The sequence below is a fragment of the Leptopilina boulardi genome, unplaced genomic scaffold, assembly GCF_019393585.1.
Source record: "Leptopilina boulardi isolate dan_hultmark-lab unplaced genomic scaffold, ZJU_Lbou_2.1 LbouV2_229, whole genome shotgun sequence".
Classification (NCBI taxonomy): domain Eukaryota; kingdom Metazoa; phylum Arthropoda; class Insecta; order Hymenoptera; family Figitidae; genus Leptopilina; species Leptopilina boulardi.
The window spans coordinates 2529524-2546477 of NW_026137784.1; the positions used below are offsets into that span (position 1 = coordinate 2529524).

The 16954-nt window shown below is 27.3% G+C and overlaps 1 protein-coding gene across 8 annotated transcripts in view; it reads left to right on the top strand.

Moving 5' to 3' along the window:
- The window catches only part of LOC127280078 (nuclear receptor coactivator 2), a 101810-nt gene that overhangs the window by 2567 nt on the left and 82289 nt on the right, over positions 1-16954 (top strand). For all 8 annotated transcript variants that reach the window (XR_007842774.1, XM_051302854.1, XM_051302846.1 and 5 more), the window contains exon 2: positions 1773-2821. Coding sequence is in view for 7 of the 8 variants with exons in the window: in XM_051302854.1 (XP_051158811.1) it covers positions 2793-2821 (29 nt within the window). In the remaining variant the exon portion in view is untranslated. The remainder of the gene's footprint in view (positions 1-1772; positions 2822-16954) is intronic.

A 16954-nucleotide genomic window follows, 5' to 3' on the forward strand; every position in this document is an offset into this window, starting at 1 on the left:
TACTAAGCCCTATTATGTGCATTATATGACTATATGGTGCTTTTGTGACAATAAAACCTCCTGAAAGAAAGGGATTTATCTTTTTTTTTTTACTTGGCGCGCATAAAAAAGCTTTCGAATTAGTTAAATCAGTAATTTGAATAATGAAATTATTTTTTTAGATTTATTTTTTTTCAACTTCGTTTCCCTAATCTAAATTTTCGGAGATAAAAAAAAAAAAAGGAGAAAATTATTGTAATGAGTGGTAAATTTGAATTAGAGAGTATAGACTTTGAAATGGATTGAAATAGATGTTTGCTCGTTTATACAAGAAGCGAAGAGGCATAAAATCGAATCGTAAAAGTCTGTTGATATTGCACTCGGAATGGAAGAGTTGGAACACGAGTGTGCACATGGACACATATATAGATATATAGAGTGAATTTCTAACGGTGCAACTGACTGTTACTACTTAACATCGTACTGTCGCGCATTTTCATGCAGTAGAACGGGATAGTCATAGATAGACGATAGAAATATCGGACTACTACTACTTGGGGGCGGGAAGGGGGGGGGGCTCCGTTAGATTTACTTCTTAGAGACCGACGGCTCAGACATTGCATTGTGTCCCACTCTCTTTCTCTCTATTACCGATAGAGTAACGTTAGGTGGGTCAATTTTTCCAGTTAATTTCACTTAAGCAAGAAGAGGGGTTTATTATGATAACGCGTAATTCGTCAAGTGATTTATGACTCGTCTCTTGATGAAACGTTTAAATCAATTATAAAGAATGCTTCTTCTAATGTATGTCGGCAACCAAAAAAAATATATATTCTTTTTTATTTTTAAAAATTTCTTTTATTTATCATGTTGTGTTTGTAATTTTTATCAATCATTCACTGTGTAGTGACATCAGAGATAATTTAAAAAAAAAAGCTTATTTAAAAATTGTTTTGCGGCAAATTTTTCGTCCGTTATCCATGACCTTATGCGATTAATTTTTTTTTTTTCTTAAAAAATAGTTGTTAATTTTTTAAAATGAAAAAAAATTAGAATTGACAAAAATATTTAGAGGATATACTCTCTAAATCTGAATCAGTCATATTTCACTGATTAGCAGTAGAAATCTACTAATTGCCACACTGAAAAAAAATTCTAGTTAGAATAACCAGAATTCTAGTTAGAATAACCAGAATTCTAGTTAGAATAACCAGAATTCTGGTTAGGGTATATTTAACATTTTGATTCTGGTTAGGTTAACCAGAATTCTGGTTATTTTAACGAGAATTCTAGTTAATTCAACTAGAATTCTGGTTAACATAACTAGAAAGTAATGTTAAATATAGCCTAACCAGAATTTTTTTTTCAGTGCATAGCGAGAATTGAGCAACTGATAATTAGTAGAAATTTACTGATTCAATTATGAAAAATATAAATTACTGATTGAATCAGTAATATAAACATATGGCAACGGCCGCAAAATCTACTGATTTAACAGTTAATTTTAAAGGTTATGTTATATACAAATTACTGATTTACATAAGTTATTTTCTATTGTTTGCATATTCACTAATTATATTAGTAAATTTAAAAAAAAATAACTAAAACTTCAGTTCAAATGAAAAGTACTGATTGAACTAGTAAAATTTCTACTGATTCAGATTTAGAGAGTAAATAGTTTTGTTAGATGAAAAAGAGAAAAGAATATATATAATTAATAATTAGAAAAAAAATAATCCCATTAGGATGTTATTATTCAATTTTTGCTAATTAATTTCTTTTCTTATCCACAGGATCAGAAGCGTTATCAAGAGTACCTCATCCCAGTTTTTGAAAGTTTCCTGAGACGGAACGGCTGATGATCAAGACAAGAATCACGACCTCCGTGAAAGAGAAAGAGAGAGAGAGATTGACGAAAATTGACACTCGTCTCCCCCTGAACTTGAATATTCAAGAAAGTGTGCGTGTGTGTGGTTAAAAAAAACAAAAAAAGAAGAAGAAGGGTCAGGAACTCGGACATCGACAAGTGAGATCTTTCCTGACGACACAAAACTCATTTTTCACGAGGTTCGACGTCTTTGAAAACAAAGGTCTAAAGAGAATCAAGGGAGAAATAAAAACGAGAAGAGAGAGAGAGAGAGGCCGTTTGGATACCCGGCGGACAAAAGCCGAAATAAGTAGGCGGTGAAGAAAAAGGAGTAAGAGAGAAAGAGAGAGAGAGAAAAGGATTGAGTCTATCTCTCCTCTAAGAGAAAGAGGTTGGTTTTTGAACGAAAGAAGGCTTCCCTTCGCATCTGGCGAGAAACTTCCAGGAAGGATTCTTCGTTGCTAACGTTTCAGGAAGAACAAAGTGGACGGGCAGACCATTTTTTTTTTTAAAAAAAAAGAGAGAAGCCTCTCTCTCTCCCGTCTAGCTTCGATTCTAGCTTGAAATACTGGTCCTAGGGCCCAGAATAGCGAGACAAAGACGAAGTGAGAAGGGGAAACAGAAAAAGGGCGAATGTTGCCAGACTAGTGTGCCGGTGCGTCAAAAAAACTCCTTCTTTTCTTATGTGTTTGTGTGTAAGTGGATTTATAAACTGAGTGAAGTTTTTAAAAGTTGAAATTCGGGGTGAATAGTAAGAAAAAAAAAGTGCGCGAGTGTCTCTAAGAGAACAAAGTTGGTGTTTGTTGTTGTTCCTGGCTTAATTTCTGGTTCTGGTCAAGCCGTTGAGAGGGATAACCACGTGATCATCATTTGCCCTCAACATCCATTATCAAGGATCACCCCTTAGGAGTTTCACGCCACGCCCACCCTCGATGAGAGGAGGCACATGTCCATTGCTGCCGCTGAAAATGCAGGGTAAGTCTTTCACCATTGGTTTATATCGTTGCTATGGTTTTAATACAGCTGATTTCGCATCTCATTTTGAAAATGATGAGATAGATGAATTCAAAAAAATGTCAATGAAATTCGTAATGTTTATTTTTCTGCCTGAATTATAAAAAAAAAAAACAACAGAAATTATAAAAATTGTTTGGAAAATTTTGGCGCCCTAGATTCTTTTCTGAAGCTATCAAAATTACTGAATATATACGTTATATAGTGGAATTTTTTTTTTGAATAATTTTTTACGACAAAAAATAGTTCGCGAAACTTTTGTAAACTAGTTCTTCACTTTTGGACGGTCCCACACTGAAAAAAAATTCTGGTTAGGCTATATTTAACATTACTTTCTAGTTATGTTAACCAGAATTCTAGTTGAATTAACTAGAATTCTCGTTAACCTAACCAGAATTCTGGTTAACCTAACCAGAATTCTGGTTATTCTAACTAGAATTCTGGTTATTCTAACTAGAATTCTGGTTATTCTAACTAGAATTTTTTTTCAGTGCAAAGTTTAGAAATCTTTCAATGTCTGCGCACGTGCACAAAAAAAAATTTGTGGAATCTTGAATAAAGTTAATGAAAGATTTCCCAATTTTGGGCACGTCCAAAAGTAAACAACTAGTTTAGGAAAGTTTCACGAACTATTTTTTTTTCCGTGTAGCTAAATATTAAGTAGTTCATGTTGGGTGGGGGAAAATTCAAGATGGGACATGATGATCCCATAAAAATCATTAGTTAGAATTTTGATTTCAAAGGAATTTATTATATTTATTTTTTAGACGAATTTTCATTTTTCGAATTAGAATTTGACACAATTTCTCAATATTTTTTTTATTGTAACCGAATTCTGAAAACGTTGAATTTTTATTTGTCCGAAAAAATTCGATTACGTTCATCTTGAATTTTCCCCCACACAACTTGAACTACTTAATTTTTGGTTTATAGTCGTCATGCGCTGTAGAAAAAAAACAGTAGGCTAACATAACCTTAATTTACACGGAAAAAAAGAAAAAGTAATTTTTATTACAGTAAAACGGGAACTATCCGAAGTTTCTGCGCATCTCTGGCAACTTTTACTCCAAAAATAGTAAAATTTACTCCAGAAATAGTAAAAATTACTACGGAACAGTAAAATTTACAAGAAAAATAGTAAATTTTACTATTTTTTGAGTAAAAGTTGTCAGAGATGCGCAGAAACTTCGGATAGTTCCCGTTTTACTGTAATAAAAATTACTTTTTCTTTTTTTCCGTGTAAATTAAGGTTATGTTAGCCTACTGTTTTTTTTTCTACAGCGCATGACGACTATAAACCACAAATTAAGTAGTTCAAGTTGGGTGGGGGGGAAAATTCAAGATGAACGTATTCGAATTTTTTCGGACAAATAAAAATTCAGTGTTTTCAGAATTCGGTATAGTAAAAAATATTGAGAAATTGTGTCAAATTCTAATTCGAAAAATGAAAATTCGTCTAAAAAATAAATATAATAAATTTCTTTGAAATCAAAATTCTAACTAATGATTTTTATGGGATAATCACGTTCATCTTGAATTTTCCCCCCACCCAACTTGAACTACTTAATTTGTGGTTTATAGTCGTCATGCGCTGTAGAAAAAAAAACATTAGGCTAACATAACCTTAATTTACACGGAAAAAAAGAAAAAATAATTTTTATTACAGTAAAACGGGAACTATCCGAAGTTTCTGCGCATCTCTGACAACTTTTACTCGAAAAATAGTCAAATTTACTATTTTTCTAGTAAATTTTACTGTTCCGTAGTAATTTTTACTATATTTCTGGAGTAAATTTTACTATTTTTGAAGTAAAAGTTGTCAGAGATGCGCAGAAACTTTGGACAGTTACCGTTTTACTATGAAAGTAGTAAAAATTACTTTTTCTTTTGTAAAAACAGTTCTAATTCCGAATAAGAATTAGTATATTTTTATTTTGCAACGCTAGTCTAGACTAATTCTAGTCTAGTTTTGAACTAGTTCTCAAGATATATATATGAGCTAAATGATGGTGCAAATAAATTGAATTATTTCACTAGATGTGGATAGAATAGAAAGGAAAAGGAATTTATCGAAAGATACTTAAAAAAAAAAAAGAGGTTTGGAATAGAGATGGAATTACAGTGATGAAGGCGAGAAAAGGATGTAGAAGAAATAATGATAATGTAAAGAAGGACAGATGAATATAGTGGATTAGATTGGTAAGAGAAAATTATTAGAGATTGGAACAGGGAACTTTGTGATGGTTGGGCGCCGCTGAGAGAAAGAGTGAGAGGGGGGGGCAATGCCAGGAAGGGGAAGCCTTGGCCCGGATCCGACGGCGGCTTAACCCTGGAGATCAGTGTCGTGGGCACGTCGTGGGGTCCACTGGGACCCCATAGAGTTAAGGTGGAAACACGCTACGTGACGCCACTCCACGTGATATCGAAAAGTATCTGATTACATGGATTCGCGTTTACTTTTCGTGGAGTAGAAACGAGAGTGAGAGGCACCTTGACTTTACATTCAACGGTAGACTCTACACTATTAAACTCTCAACAAATGTCTTTCCATCTCTCTCTCTCTCTCCCTCTCCCTCTCTATGCTGAACTTGATACTCTAAACGGATGCTGATTTTCGTGTTTCCCAGAAAAATTTCGTTCACTTTTAATAGAATATAAAAATTCTCTTCTCAAATACAAAACTTGATTTTTGGAATAACACGTTGGGTTATCGACGATCCGGGATTTCGAATAATCAATATATATGAAATATTTTTTTTAATCTAGTATTATTTTTCTTCTCGATATCATTGGTATATTTTTTGTCAAAATATTTGCTTGAGCATATTTTTAAAATATATTTTAAAAATAAAAAAATGATTTAAAAATTTAGTTTTTTTTAATTTTCTTATAATATTACGTAATAGAAATTATAAATTATTTTCTGATGAAAGAATTCTTTAAAGTAAATTTTCTCTTTTTAATGGTGTTCATTGTTATTTGTTTATTATTTGAAACGTCATTGGTTTACATTTTTCCGAGAATTTCTATTATAAATTTAAAAAAAAGAAAATCTAATTCCAATGGAAAATATAATGTTGATAGAACACAATTTTCTCTCCCTCACTATATACATTGTGAATCATATTTTTTTCTTTTGCCTCTGAAAAATCAAAATGATTCATTATAAGTGGAAGCCCTATTTGATAAAATGCAAGGCAAAACTCATATAAATTATTCTTGACCTTGATATATTTTTAAATAAAACGAATCCTTTTTATAATATATAAAAAATAGTAGTATTTATCGGAAAAAAAATAAAATTTAAAAAAAGCTATTTTTTTACATTCTTTTGTATTTTATTATTATTTAATTTTTTTTTTTATTTACTCGATCTTTTGGAAATTATATAATTTTGATAAAAGTTTTATAAATGTTGTTCTTTTCATCGAGGGGGGAAAAAAAAGAGAGAGAGAGAGTGAAATAATAGTTTTACAAACCCACAATCAGCACAAGCAGCATTCAAATGCAAACAGTCACACAACGGGGGACATAATAAAGTTGATAAAATTCAACATAACTTAGTTGAAGGCTCAACGCACAGCTCACGTATATTAAAGAGACTTTAAGTTGAAACTGAAAAAGAAGGCAAAAGTGGCTCACACACAATGCAACTAAACTCCCTATATTATTTATTATAACTTAAGAGGATGCTAAAAAAAAATACTATACTGTCGAGAAAATTATAAAATATAGGGTTTTACAAAGTCTATCAGTTGAGAGTTTTTTTCAGGCTTTTTCTCTTTACAAGTGAAATTGCTATTATAAATGTAATATGCATTATATATATATATATATAGTATATAATGCAACCGATACTGACCACCACACTACAGAGAAAATTGAGAGGAGGCTAACCACAGGCCCTTCACCAGAAATCATGGAAATAGATGTAGCTTTCTGTTGACTCCATAAGAGATCTTTATATATATCATGTTTATATATAAAGAAAAAATTATTTTATTTTCATGTTCAATGCATTTTTTATTAGCTAAAAAATTATAATTTCGTTAAGAGATATACAAAAAAAATTTTGTTTTTAACAAAAAAATTACAATTTCACTGACATTTGTTCTAAAATTTAATTATGAATATTATTTCTTTCATATTTTTTTTATTAATAAATAAAATGTATGATGAATAAATTCTAAAATTTATTGGAATTTTTATTCGACAGAATTTTTGATATCTGTAAATTTAGCCAAATTTCGAATTATTATTCAAAACAAAAATTCGCCCATTAAATCACATTTCTATATATTACAGAATTATTCCTTAAATTTTCATTTTGCGGACTTTATTTAAATTTTAAAAAAATTTATTATTTGGAACGCGCTCTGAAGAAAGGGACCTTAGAAGCAAAAAAATTATAAAGGTTTTTTTTTTTGAAATTTTTAAGTGAAAATAGACACAAATTATTGTAATTAAGTCTCCATTATATCGAAAATATTCAATAAAAATTGATTTTAATTTTACATAAATATGAAAATAAACTTTTAATCAAAGTAAAACTACCATAAACATAATTTGCATTCTAAGGTCCCTTTCTTTAGAGCTTCTTATTTTCATTAAAATAATAATTCAAATTCGATTAAATAAAAATTTTGATTTAAAATTAGTTTATAATGTATAACAATTTTGTAATATATAGAAATTTAGAGAAATTCTGTCAATATTCTAACAAATTAGTTTTAGCGTTTATTCATGCTCAATAAATAAATAAATTTAATAAAATAGAATCACAGAAAATTAAATGGCATTAAAATAAGCTGCAATGCTTATTATTTTAATCCAATTTTGCTTATTTTAATACCAAAATGGATTAAAATAAGCAAAATTGCACTGAAAAAAAATTCTGGTAAGGGTATATTTAACATTACTTTCTAGTTAAGTTAACCAGAATTTTAGTTGAACTAGAATTCTTTTTAAAATAACCAGAATTTTGGTTAGCCTAACCAGAATCATAATGTTAAATATACCCTAACCAGAATTCTAGTTAGAATAACCAAAATTCTGGTTATTCTAACTAGAATTTTTTTTCAGTGTGGATTAAAATAATAAGCGTTGCAGCTTATTATAATGCCTTTTAATTTTCTGTGACGATAAAATTAACCAAAAAATTGGTTTTATAAAAAACTTTGTAACAGTTTTGATATACGAAATTTCATTAATAGGGGGGTTATAAAAAAAATACAATTGCTTTTTACACTATTAAGTTATATATCCGGGAATTGTCAAGGTTAATAATGAACAATAGATATATTATATACATATATAGGTTAAGACGTAAAACATAGGTTAAAGCTTATATTTCGCATTCTTTTGAATAATATTTTTGTTTTTCGAAAACGAATTCTTAATATTATTTAATAGAATCATATTCGAAGGGAAATTTTTATTTGTTGGATTATTTGGAGGAAAATTTTTTTTTTTTCTACTATAGGCCCAATAATGATGCAATGATGACTATCTTAATATCAGATCATGTATCGTCTTGGTAGTGAGAATTCATTTACTGAAATTGATGTTGTATCGCGACTTTATACTGCAGTTTATGCTTTGTCGGTTCGTCATCTTTATGCGCCGTCGAGTCGGACGATTCTTCGTTGCCAGTGTGAACGACTCCTTCGTCCTTGAACCTATTAGGCTTTGCTTCTGCTTCGTAACGGACGTTGTGTGTGCCTTAAGAGATATGTTCACATGTAGAGTGTTTCCTGGGGTTAATTTGTGAGAATCTTACACTTTTCTCCTTTTTTTTTTTTTTTTTTTTTTTAATGCTCGCCATATTTTTCTCTTGATTAAATTAAATTTTCTTCATTTGCATCTGCGGAGATTTTTTTTTGAGAAAAATCCTATTATTTTAATTGGTTTTTATTGGTAGATTTTCGGTAACAATACCACGGTTTGACATTTAATTAATCGTGATTGTATATTAGAAACTTCTATAGAATGGGTCATAGGAATAACAAAATTGCCATTGAATATATAATACTCTAAGGAAGTTCATCCCACTTTCACAGATGTTGAGATTAATCATTTTATTATACATTGTAACTTATCATTTCGAGTTGATCAATGAAATTGAACTTTGCAACAATGTTGAGAAATTAAATTAATAGAAAAAAAATTTAATATCCCTTCTATTGAAATTTACATTTCAATTTTTTATAAAAATTTGTTTTTAATTTTTTTAAATTTAAAATTGTTTTTCAAGTTTAGTTGCATATTAAATTTTTTTATAATCAAAATATCTTTCTCTACACATTGAGAAAAAAATTTATTTGACTCAAATACCGGTGTATTTGGTTATTATCAAATAAATATTTACTTGAATCAAATATATAGTATTTGAATCAAATATTTCAGTATTTGAAGCAAATGCCATTTATTTGATTCAAATAAGAAATATTTGATTCAAGTAAATATTTATTTGATAATAACCAAATACATCGGTATTTGAATCAAATAAATTTTTTTTTTCAGTGCACCCAGAGAAATGATTTATTTGTCTCAGAGACAAATATTTATTTGATTCAAAGAAATTTTGATACCAAATAAATTTGTATTTACGCGAAATAAATGGGTTATTAGGTTTTGAGATTATATTTGGTTCAAATATAAAACATTTCGCTAGTTGTAGGTAACTTGATTTGTGATTTTTTTTTTTGAATAAAAAATATTTAAAATACCTTATCTTTGAAAGGAAGTGAAAATTCTGCGTAATAATATATTATTATTATTTTTTAAAAAGACACGTTTGCTATTATGAACTGATTAAGAAATGAATTTTGTCCCCTTATCTTGTAAAATCTTCCACAATTTTATTATCAGTAGCAAGTTTCGACTCTCGACTTTCTCGCGCATATAAGGCAAAACTGTCTCGCGAAGCGTTGCATAAATTCGTTTAACCGCGGAGAGATTATTAACTTGTTTATTTATTCAGCACGTTCAGTTCTGCGGTAATGTCTTATCAAACGCCTAAATGCGTTATCGAATTTGCTTTTGACGACCTATTATTATGCGTTTATAACTATTCTTTTGTTTTATTTTATTTTTTTTTTTTGCAATTGAAATTTAATATTTTATAATATATGTCAAGTATATATATATATATAATAACGATTAGATAAAAAATGATTTATTATAAATATAAGAAGAGATACTTTTTATAAATATTATTTTCTATTTGAAAATTTATTTCGATATTAAAATATTTAATGTCCTTTAAAAATATATCGTTTTGGAAATGCTTGATGACCGATTTGCTATTTTCGGGTATAAAATTCCTTTAGCAAGATTAAATAGAAATATTAGAACATGAAACTGTCAACGATATTTATAAAAGAAGTAGTTTTGCATATTGAAGAAAAGTTGTTTCTTCTCTTTTAATTTTTTTTTTACCTCCCCCACTAAATAGAGTTTAATGGACCTGAAAATTCAACTTTATTTACAATCTCGTTCCGGATTCTCTGGTTTTGGAATATAATTGTGTGTGACGTATTTTTGTGCGCGAGAAGAGAGACACGTTTTACGACTTTTTAAAAAGAGTTTTATTTTATTTTTTTTTAATATAAATTTATAATAGTCAGTTGTTGTCTGGGATATATTGTGCGAGCTAATTTCTAAATTCCAAGAGATTCCTTAAAGGCGCACGTCGTGTGAATGCAAGCCACAAAGAAAACGACGATTCGTCGAGAAAGAAACGAAGGCGCTATTGGGCTGATATTTCCCGAATAGTGAGTGAGTCACGTGGCCGCGGTTGAGGAATATGGATTCGTCGTTGCAATGTTGCCACGTTTCCTTCTTCTCTTCTCTCATCATCACACTGTGTCGTGCGATGAAGTTTGTCTGTCTCTTTTAAAAATCTGTCGTAGGAAAAATAACATTGTTGCCTTGGTCTTCCATCTTTTTTTTTTTAAATAAACAAAATGCCCTTGTTAATGTTTGAATTTGATTTGTCTTTTTTTGTAAAAAAAGACGAATTTTAGACTAATTTAAACTAGAAACTGAATTATAGTAGAAAAAAAAATTTATTTGATTCAAATACTCGATTACTTGACTATTATCAAATAAATATTTACTTGAACCAAATAATTTTTATTTCAATGAAATAAATTGTATTTGAACCAATAATTTCTGTATTTGAAACAAATAAATATTTATTTAATAATCACACCCAGAGAAATGATTTATTTGAACTAAATAAAATATATAGTTAAATTAAATAAATGTATATTTGTTTCAGAGACTAGTAATTTATTTATTTGGTGGAAATAAAAATTTTATTTGTCATAAAGAAATTTTTTGTTTGGCTCAAATAAATTTTTTATTTAAAATATATTTAACAAATAAATGATTTATTAGGCTCGGAGACAAATATACCATTTCTCTGAGTTTATGTAACCAATTATTTGAATCAAATAAATTTTTTTTTCAGTGTAGTATATTAGTACTGAATATTATTTATTATTTAATTTAATTTTTTAATTGATTAATTAATATTAGTACTATAATATTAACACTATAATATAGTTTAGTACTATTGATATAGTAGCAATTATACGGAGTTTTAGGAAAAAAATATTCATAGTTAAAAAAAAAATTATGTAATTTTTCTTCCTTTTTGACTTTCTTCACTAAACCTTTGTCTTCAAATTAATGTATCTTGAAGTCTCATCAAAATATTAATGAAATCATTATTATGATTTTTATGAATTAATATATATCAATTGTTGTTAGCATCAAATGTTCATTGATTCGAGAAAAGACGTTTAGAAAAATTGAGGAAAAAATTATTGATGATTTTTTTTAAATTCACGAAATTTTGTAAAAACGATTTATCAGATAAATTTTTCTTTTTTGTTTTATTAAAATTTTAATAAGTTGAAAAAAAAATTATTAATTAGAAGAATTTAAATTGAAAATTTAATTTAAAAAAAAAATTGAAATAATATAAGATTATCCGGAAGTAAATTTTATTTTTAATATTGGTTTTTATATCAAGTTATATATATATATAAAAAGAATAAATTAGATTGAAACATTTTTAAAATATATCAATTAAAAGATAGAATTTTTTTTTTGTATTTTAATTTTATGATTTAGACTATATATATACATATCTAAATTCTAAATTAAAAGTTTTTCTATTTGTAAATTCGACATTGATCGCCCGTATAAAGGATAAGATACGAATCCAACAAAACATGATGTGAGAGAATACGGGCAGGGGCGTAACAAAAAACCTAAAGAGTGGAACAAATTGTAAATTAAAATTAATTAGCAATACGCGTGCAATTCACGGTCTTCCGACTGTCATTAAATTTTCATATTTTGAATTTTAATTTTCTAAATTAACGAATTGAATAACAATGAAAATTAATTGATTTAATTTGCAACAGTTCGTTTCCTTTTTTTTTTTAAATAATATTTATTAAAATAGTTTTTATACATCTTATTGTTTATTTAAGAAAAGAATTTAAATAAATTATATTGCTTTTAAATTCGTAATTTAATTTTTTTAAATAATAATTTTTAATTAATTTTTAATGTAATTAATATTAAATTTCATTTAAATTAGCAAAATAAAAAAAAATTGTTTCAGTTATCATGAAATATTGTTCCAAATAAAATTTATCATATAAGCTTTATTATTCTTGTTTATTTTCTTTGCAATACTAATATTTGAGAAACAAATTTGTGTTTCAAGTAATCAAATAAATTTTTAATTAAATATAATTAGAAAAAAAAATTCATATTTTCAATCGTCAAAATGAAAATACATAATTTTTTTTTTTTTTTTGCTCTTGTTTCGATTTTAGTTATTGTAAATATAATATTTTTCTTTGATTGTCGTAGCGATAAATTATTTTTCAAGGCATTTTTAGTAAACAATATATACAGGTGATTTGAATATTGAAATTTTCAAGCGGACACCGATTACTATGTTTTTTTTTTTTTTAAGAGAGAATAATAAATGAAGGAAATTGGTATCAATTCTTTTTTCACTCTTTTTGTATAAAAAAAAAAAACTATGGGTTATAATTTTTCGCTTTGTCGCCTTTCTTGTATTATTTTAGGTAACAATATATTTTACGTTCTTCCAGTGTTCTCCCAAAGTTGAATCTTTTTTGGCTTCTTCTTCTTCACAGGTCCGGATGAACCGACCACCACATGTTAGTGTATATATATTTTTTTTTATATTCGAGGAATTAATTATTTCTCTTTCCTGGTATTAAACACAAAAGTGAGTGTGTGCGCCCATCACCTCGAATCCGATCAGGGTAAATTGCTCTACAAGAAAACTAGGGGAAGATCAACGAAGCGTATATATATATATATATATATATATATATATATACGCTTTTGACATCTCAAATTACGAAAATAATGAGCGCTTGATAAGGGAGACGTTGTAATATGATATACATCGAGGCTAAGGCTTACACATGGACTTACGTGAAGATTTCAAATCACTCGTCTTTCACTTCATTTGTAATTGTAACTCAATAGTGTAGAATTTTATTTTGCTAATGAGATTTTTTTTTTAAATTTGAAAAAATTATGTCATTTGGATGTTTGAAAAATTGTTTTTTTCATTTCCTCTCTTTGGTTATATATATATGGAGCAAAGGAAAATGGTTGTTGACGTTAATTTATGTTAATCGCTTTACGAAATGATTTTATTTAGTCAAAGTGTGTTAGGAATCAATAAAACATAAAAAAATATATCAGTGAAGGAAAACACGTGGTTATACAAAGTATGTAGAAATTGGCAACAAAAATGATGAAAAATATTTCGTCGCGGAAAATTTCTAGGCCAAATCTCTTTTCTTTTTAGAAAAAATCTTTTTAGTAAAAAATTTAACTATTTTAATTCAAATATTGAATATATGAAAAATTATTTATAATTAAAAATTAATTTCTATAATTTAGAAAAATAATAATAAAAAAATTATAAAGTAATTGCTGGAATTTACATTAGTTTTTTTTTTTGTTTAATTATCGAAATTAAACGATTAGTATTAGCAATTAACCATTTAGAGTGAAGTAATTTGATTGTGAGAAGTGTTAGATAAGAAGCTCAATTTGTGTTCTAATATTAAAAAAAAAATATATATATATATATATATATATATACGGTCGGCTTTGCTACTGTTATCAGAAGTGTGCGGATAACGGCAATTGTTCATTACTTATGTAATAACTTTAAACGTTATATAGTCGAAAACACTATCACAGTTATAGCAATTTTCCGCACGGAAAGTCCTCAAAAATTTTTCATAGACGATTTCAAAAATTGTAACAAATTTTGAAAAATGTTTAATATTATTTATATTTAATATTAAATGGAAAATTTCTTTGGTACACCCCAGAGAAATGATTTATTTGAACCAAATAAAATATATTTGAATTAAATAAACGTATATTTGTCTCAGAGCCTACTAACTTATTTATTTGGCGTAAATAAAAATTTTATTTGTCAGAAATAAATTTTTCTTTGGCTCAAATAAATTTTTTATTTCAATAAAATGAAATATATTTGCAACAAATAAATGAGTTAGTAGACTCGGAGACAAATATACCATTTCTCTGAGTGTATACAATATACATTTTTAATTTTTAATCTATAAAAATAGTTAAAAAAAATATTTAAGCTCTGAGAAATAAAAATTGATTTTATAATTTTTGGTTTTGTAATTTAAATTAGTGATAGTTTCGACTAATGATTAGTATTACACTGAAAAATTTTTATTTGATTCAAATAATCGGTTGACTTAAAAATAAATATTTATTGGTATCAAATAAAATATATATTTGCATCAAATAATTATTTATTTGTATATCAAATGATTATTTACTTGTACCAAATAATTATTTATTTTTATCAAATGATTATTTACTTGAATCAAATGATTTTTTATTTTTATCAAATGATTATGTACTTGAATCAAATGATTTTTTATTTTTATCAAATGATTATTTACTTGAATCAAATGACTTTTTATTTGTATCAAATATAAATTGTAAAAAAAATAATTTCTGTATATTTAGACTCAAAAATTATTTGTTTCGAAAAAAAGAATTATTAAGTAAATTATTTGAATTAAATATTTTTTTTCTAATGTTTTAATATAAAGAAGAATGATTCAGTGTATATGTGCATTTGTAAAAAGTAATTCTGTCATCATAAATACTAATTGAGAAAATCAAGATAGAAATAAATCACGTAATTATTTTCTGATGGAGAATTTTTTTTTTTTTTTTTTTTCGAAGTTGAGAACCACTTTTCCATTTACAATGAGCGCACGTAAAGTCGTGATCAGATTTTTCTCCTCGCGTCTTTTGCCGATAAATAAAACATTGTCCAAGTTTCCATTATAGCAGCACACTTCGTCACAATGTTAAGGGTCACGCTGATTTCCTTGGATATTTGTGAGTGTGCAGAAAGAGAGAGAAAAAAAATAGAAGCGCGCGAGCTCGCGAACTGAAACTTCTCAAGTGTTATATAGGCAGTTTGGTGAGGAGGGAGGGAGGGAAGGTTCTCTTCTGATACAGTCGACACAGATTTTACTTAATTAGCATATTTTTCAAATTACTTGCGCGCGTCGACCCATGACCGATGTAAAACTTTTTCTCACTTGAAATTTATTATTAAAAACCAGTTTTATTATTGGTGTAAATTTAATTTTTTTGGTTAAGGGGTTTTTTTTTTTTTTTAAATTGTTTGTAGATATAAAAATACTTTTCTATTATTTTTTTTCCTTATATTTGTCTAGTGAACTATTTGAAAATAAAATTTATTTATAGAATATAGACAAGACATTTTTGTATTTTTCTTGCTTGGGAAATTATATAGAATGCGTGACTGTCATCACAAGAAAGTTGTAACAGTTATATAAGATAGGCGCCAATCGCTATTTTAAAGAAAAGAAGAAGAAAAAAAAAAAATACTGAGATTTGAGAATTTTCTACAAAAGATAAGATAAAATAGTCATTTGTTTGATAAGAAACCAAAACATAAATTTTTATAGCGAGAAAGAGAGAAAAAAAACTTCTGTTCTTGTGGGAGAAAAAAAAATTATTAAGAGAAAATAAAGTCATAAATATATATAAATTCAATTAAAGAAAGTGAAATTATATTTTGTAAACTAAAAAGTGAAATCATTGAAATATTTTTCGAAAGTCAAATGACTAATAAAAATTAATTTACTTATTGTTCTCTGATTTTGATGTTATTTAATTTTTTTTTAATATTCTCGTCATGAAAAGTTTTTTTTATTAAAACAAAATTGAAATATTTATTTTTATTTTAATATTTATATTGAATTTTTTAACAAATTTTTTTTCTTTGCGCACTTGCATATTGTATTATTTGGAGAGGTCATGAACAAAGCCTTATTATGACAGGAAGGCAGAAATGCTTTTTACGAATGCACATTGCTAACTGGCCGTGAAGTAATTACAAAGAAATTGTTGGGCGTTGTCGAGAGTACATACACACTTTGCCCCCCTCCCCCTCTTATGGGTTAATATGTCAGTTGTTAATAATTTTTTTTTTCAATATAAATTTCGTAAATAAATACTCCCCCCCCTCTCTTTTTTTTTCTCTTTCTATGAGAGAGATTTCAAATCTTTTATATTCTTAATGCATCAACAAAAGGGCAGTTCACACATGAAACAACGTTTCTCCAAATTGATCTTTACAGTTTCTCCTATTGAGCTCACTTTCCTTTGTTCGAAAAAATGTTTTTTTTTTTAAATTAAATTTTCTAATTTAGTAAAAATTTTAACTAAAAGTTAATTTTTAATTTAATTTCTTTTTTTTGAGATAATTCTAATAGTAGAAGAAATGAAAAAAATGGATAAATTAGGAAAAGTAAACGAGGGAAGTAAAAGTTAATTTGAGAAACTCTTGTTATTTGCTGAGGACTTGGTTTGAGAGTTGATATAGAAGAGAGAAAGAGAGAGAGAGAGAAAAAAAAAGAGAGAGAGAAGAGAATATTTGTTGTGTACGATACACATGAGAATGCGTTACTCTTCTCATCTCTTATG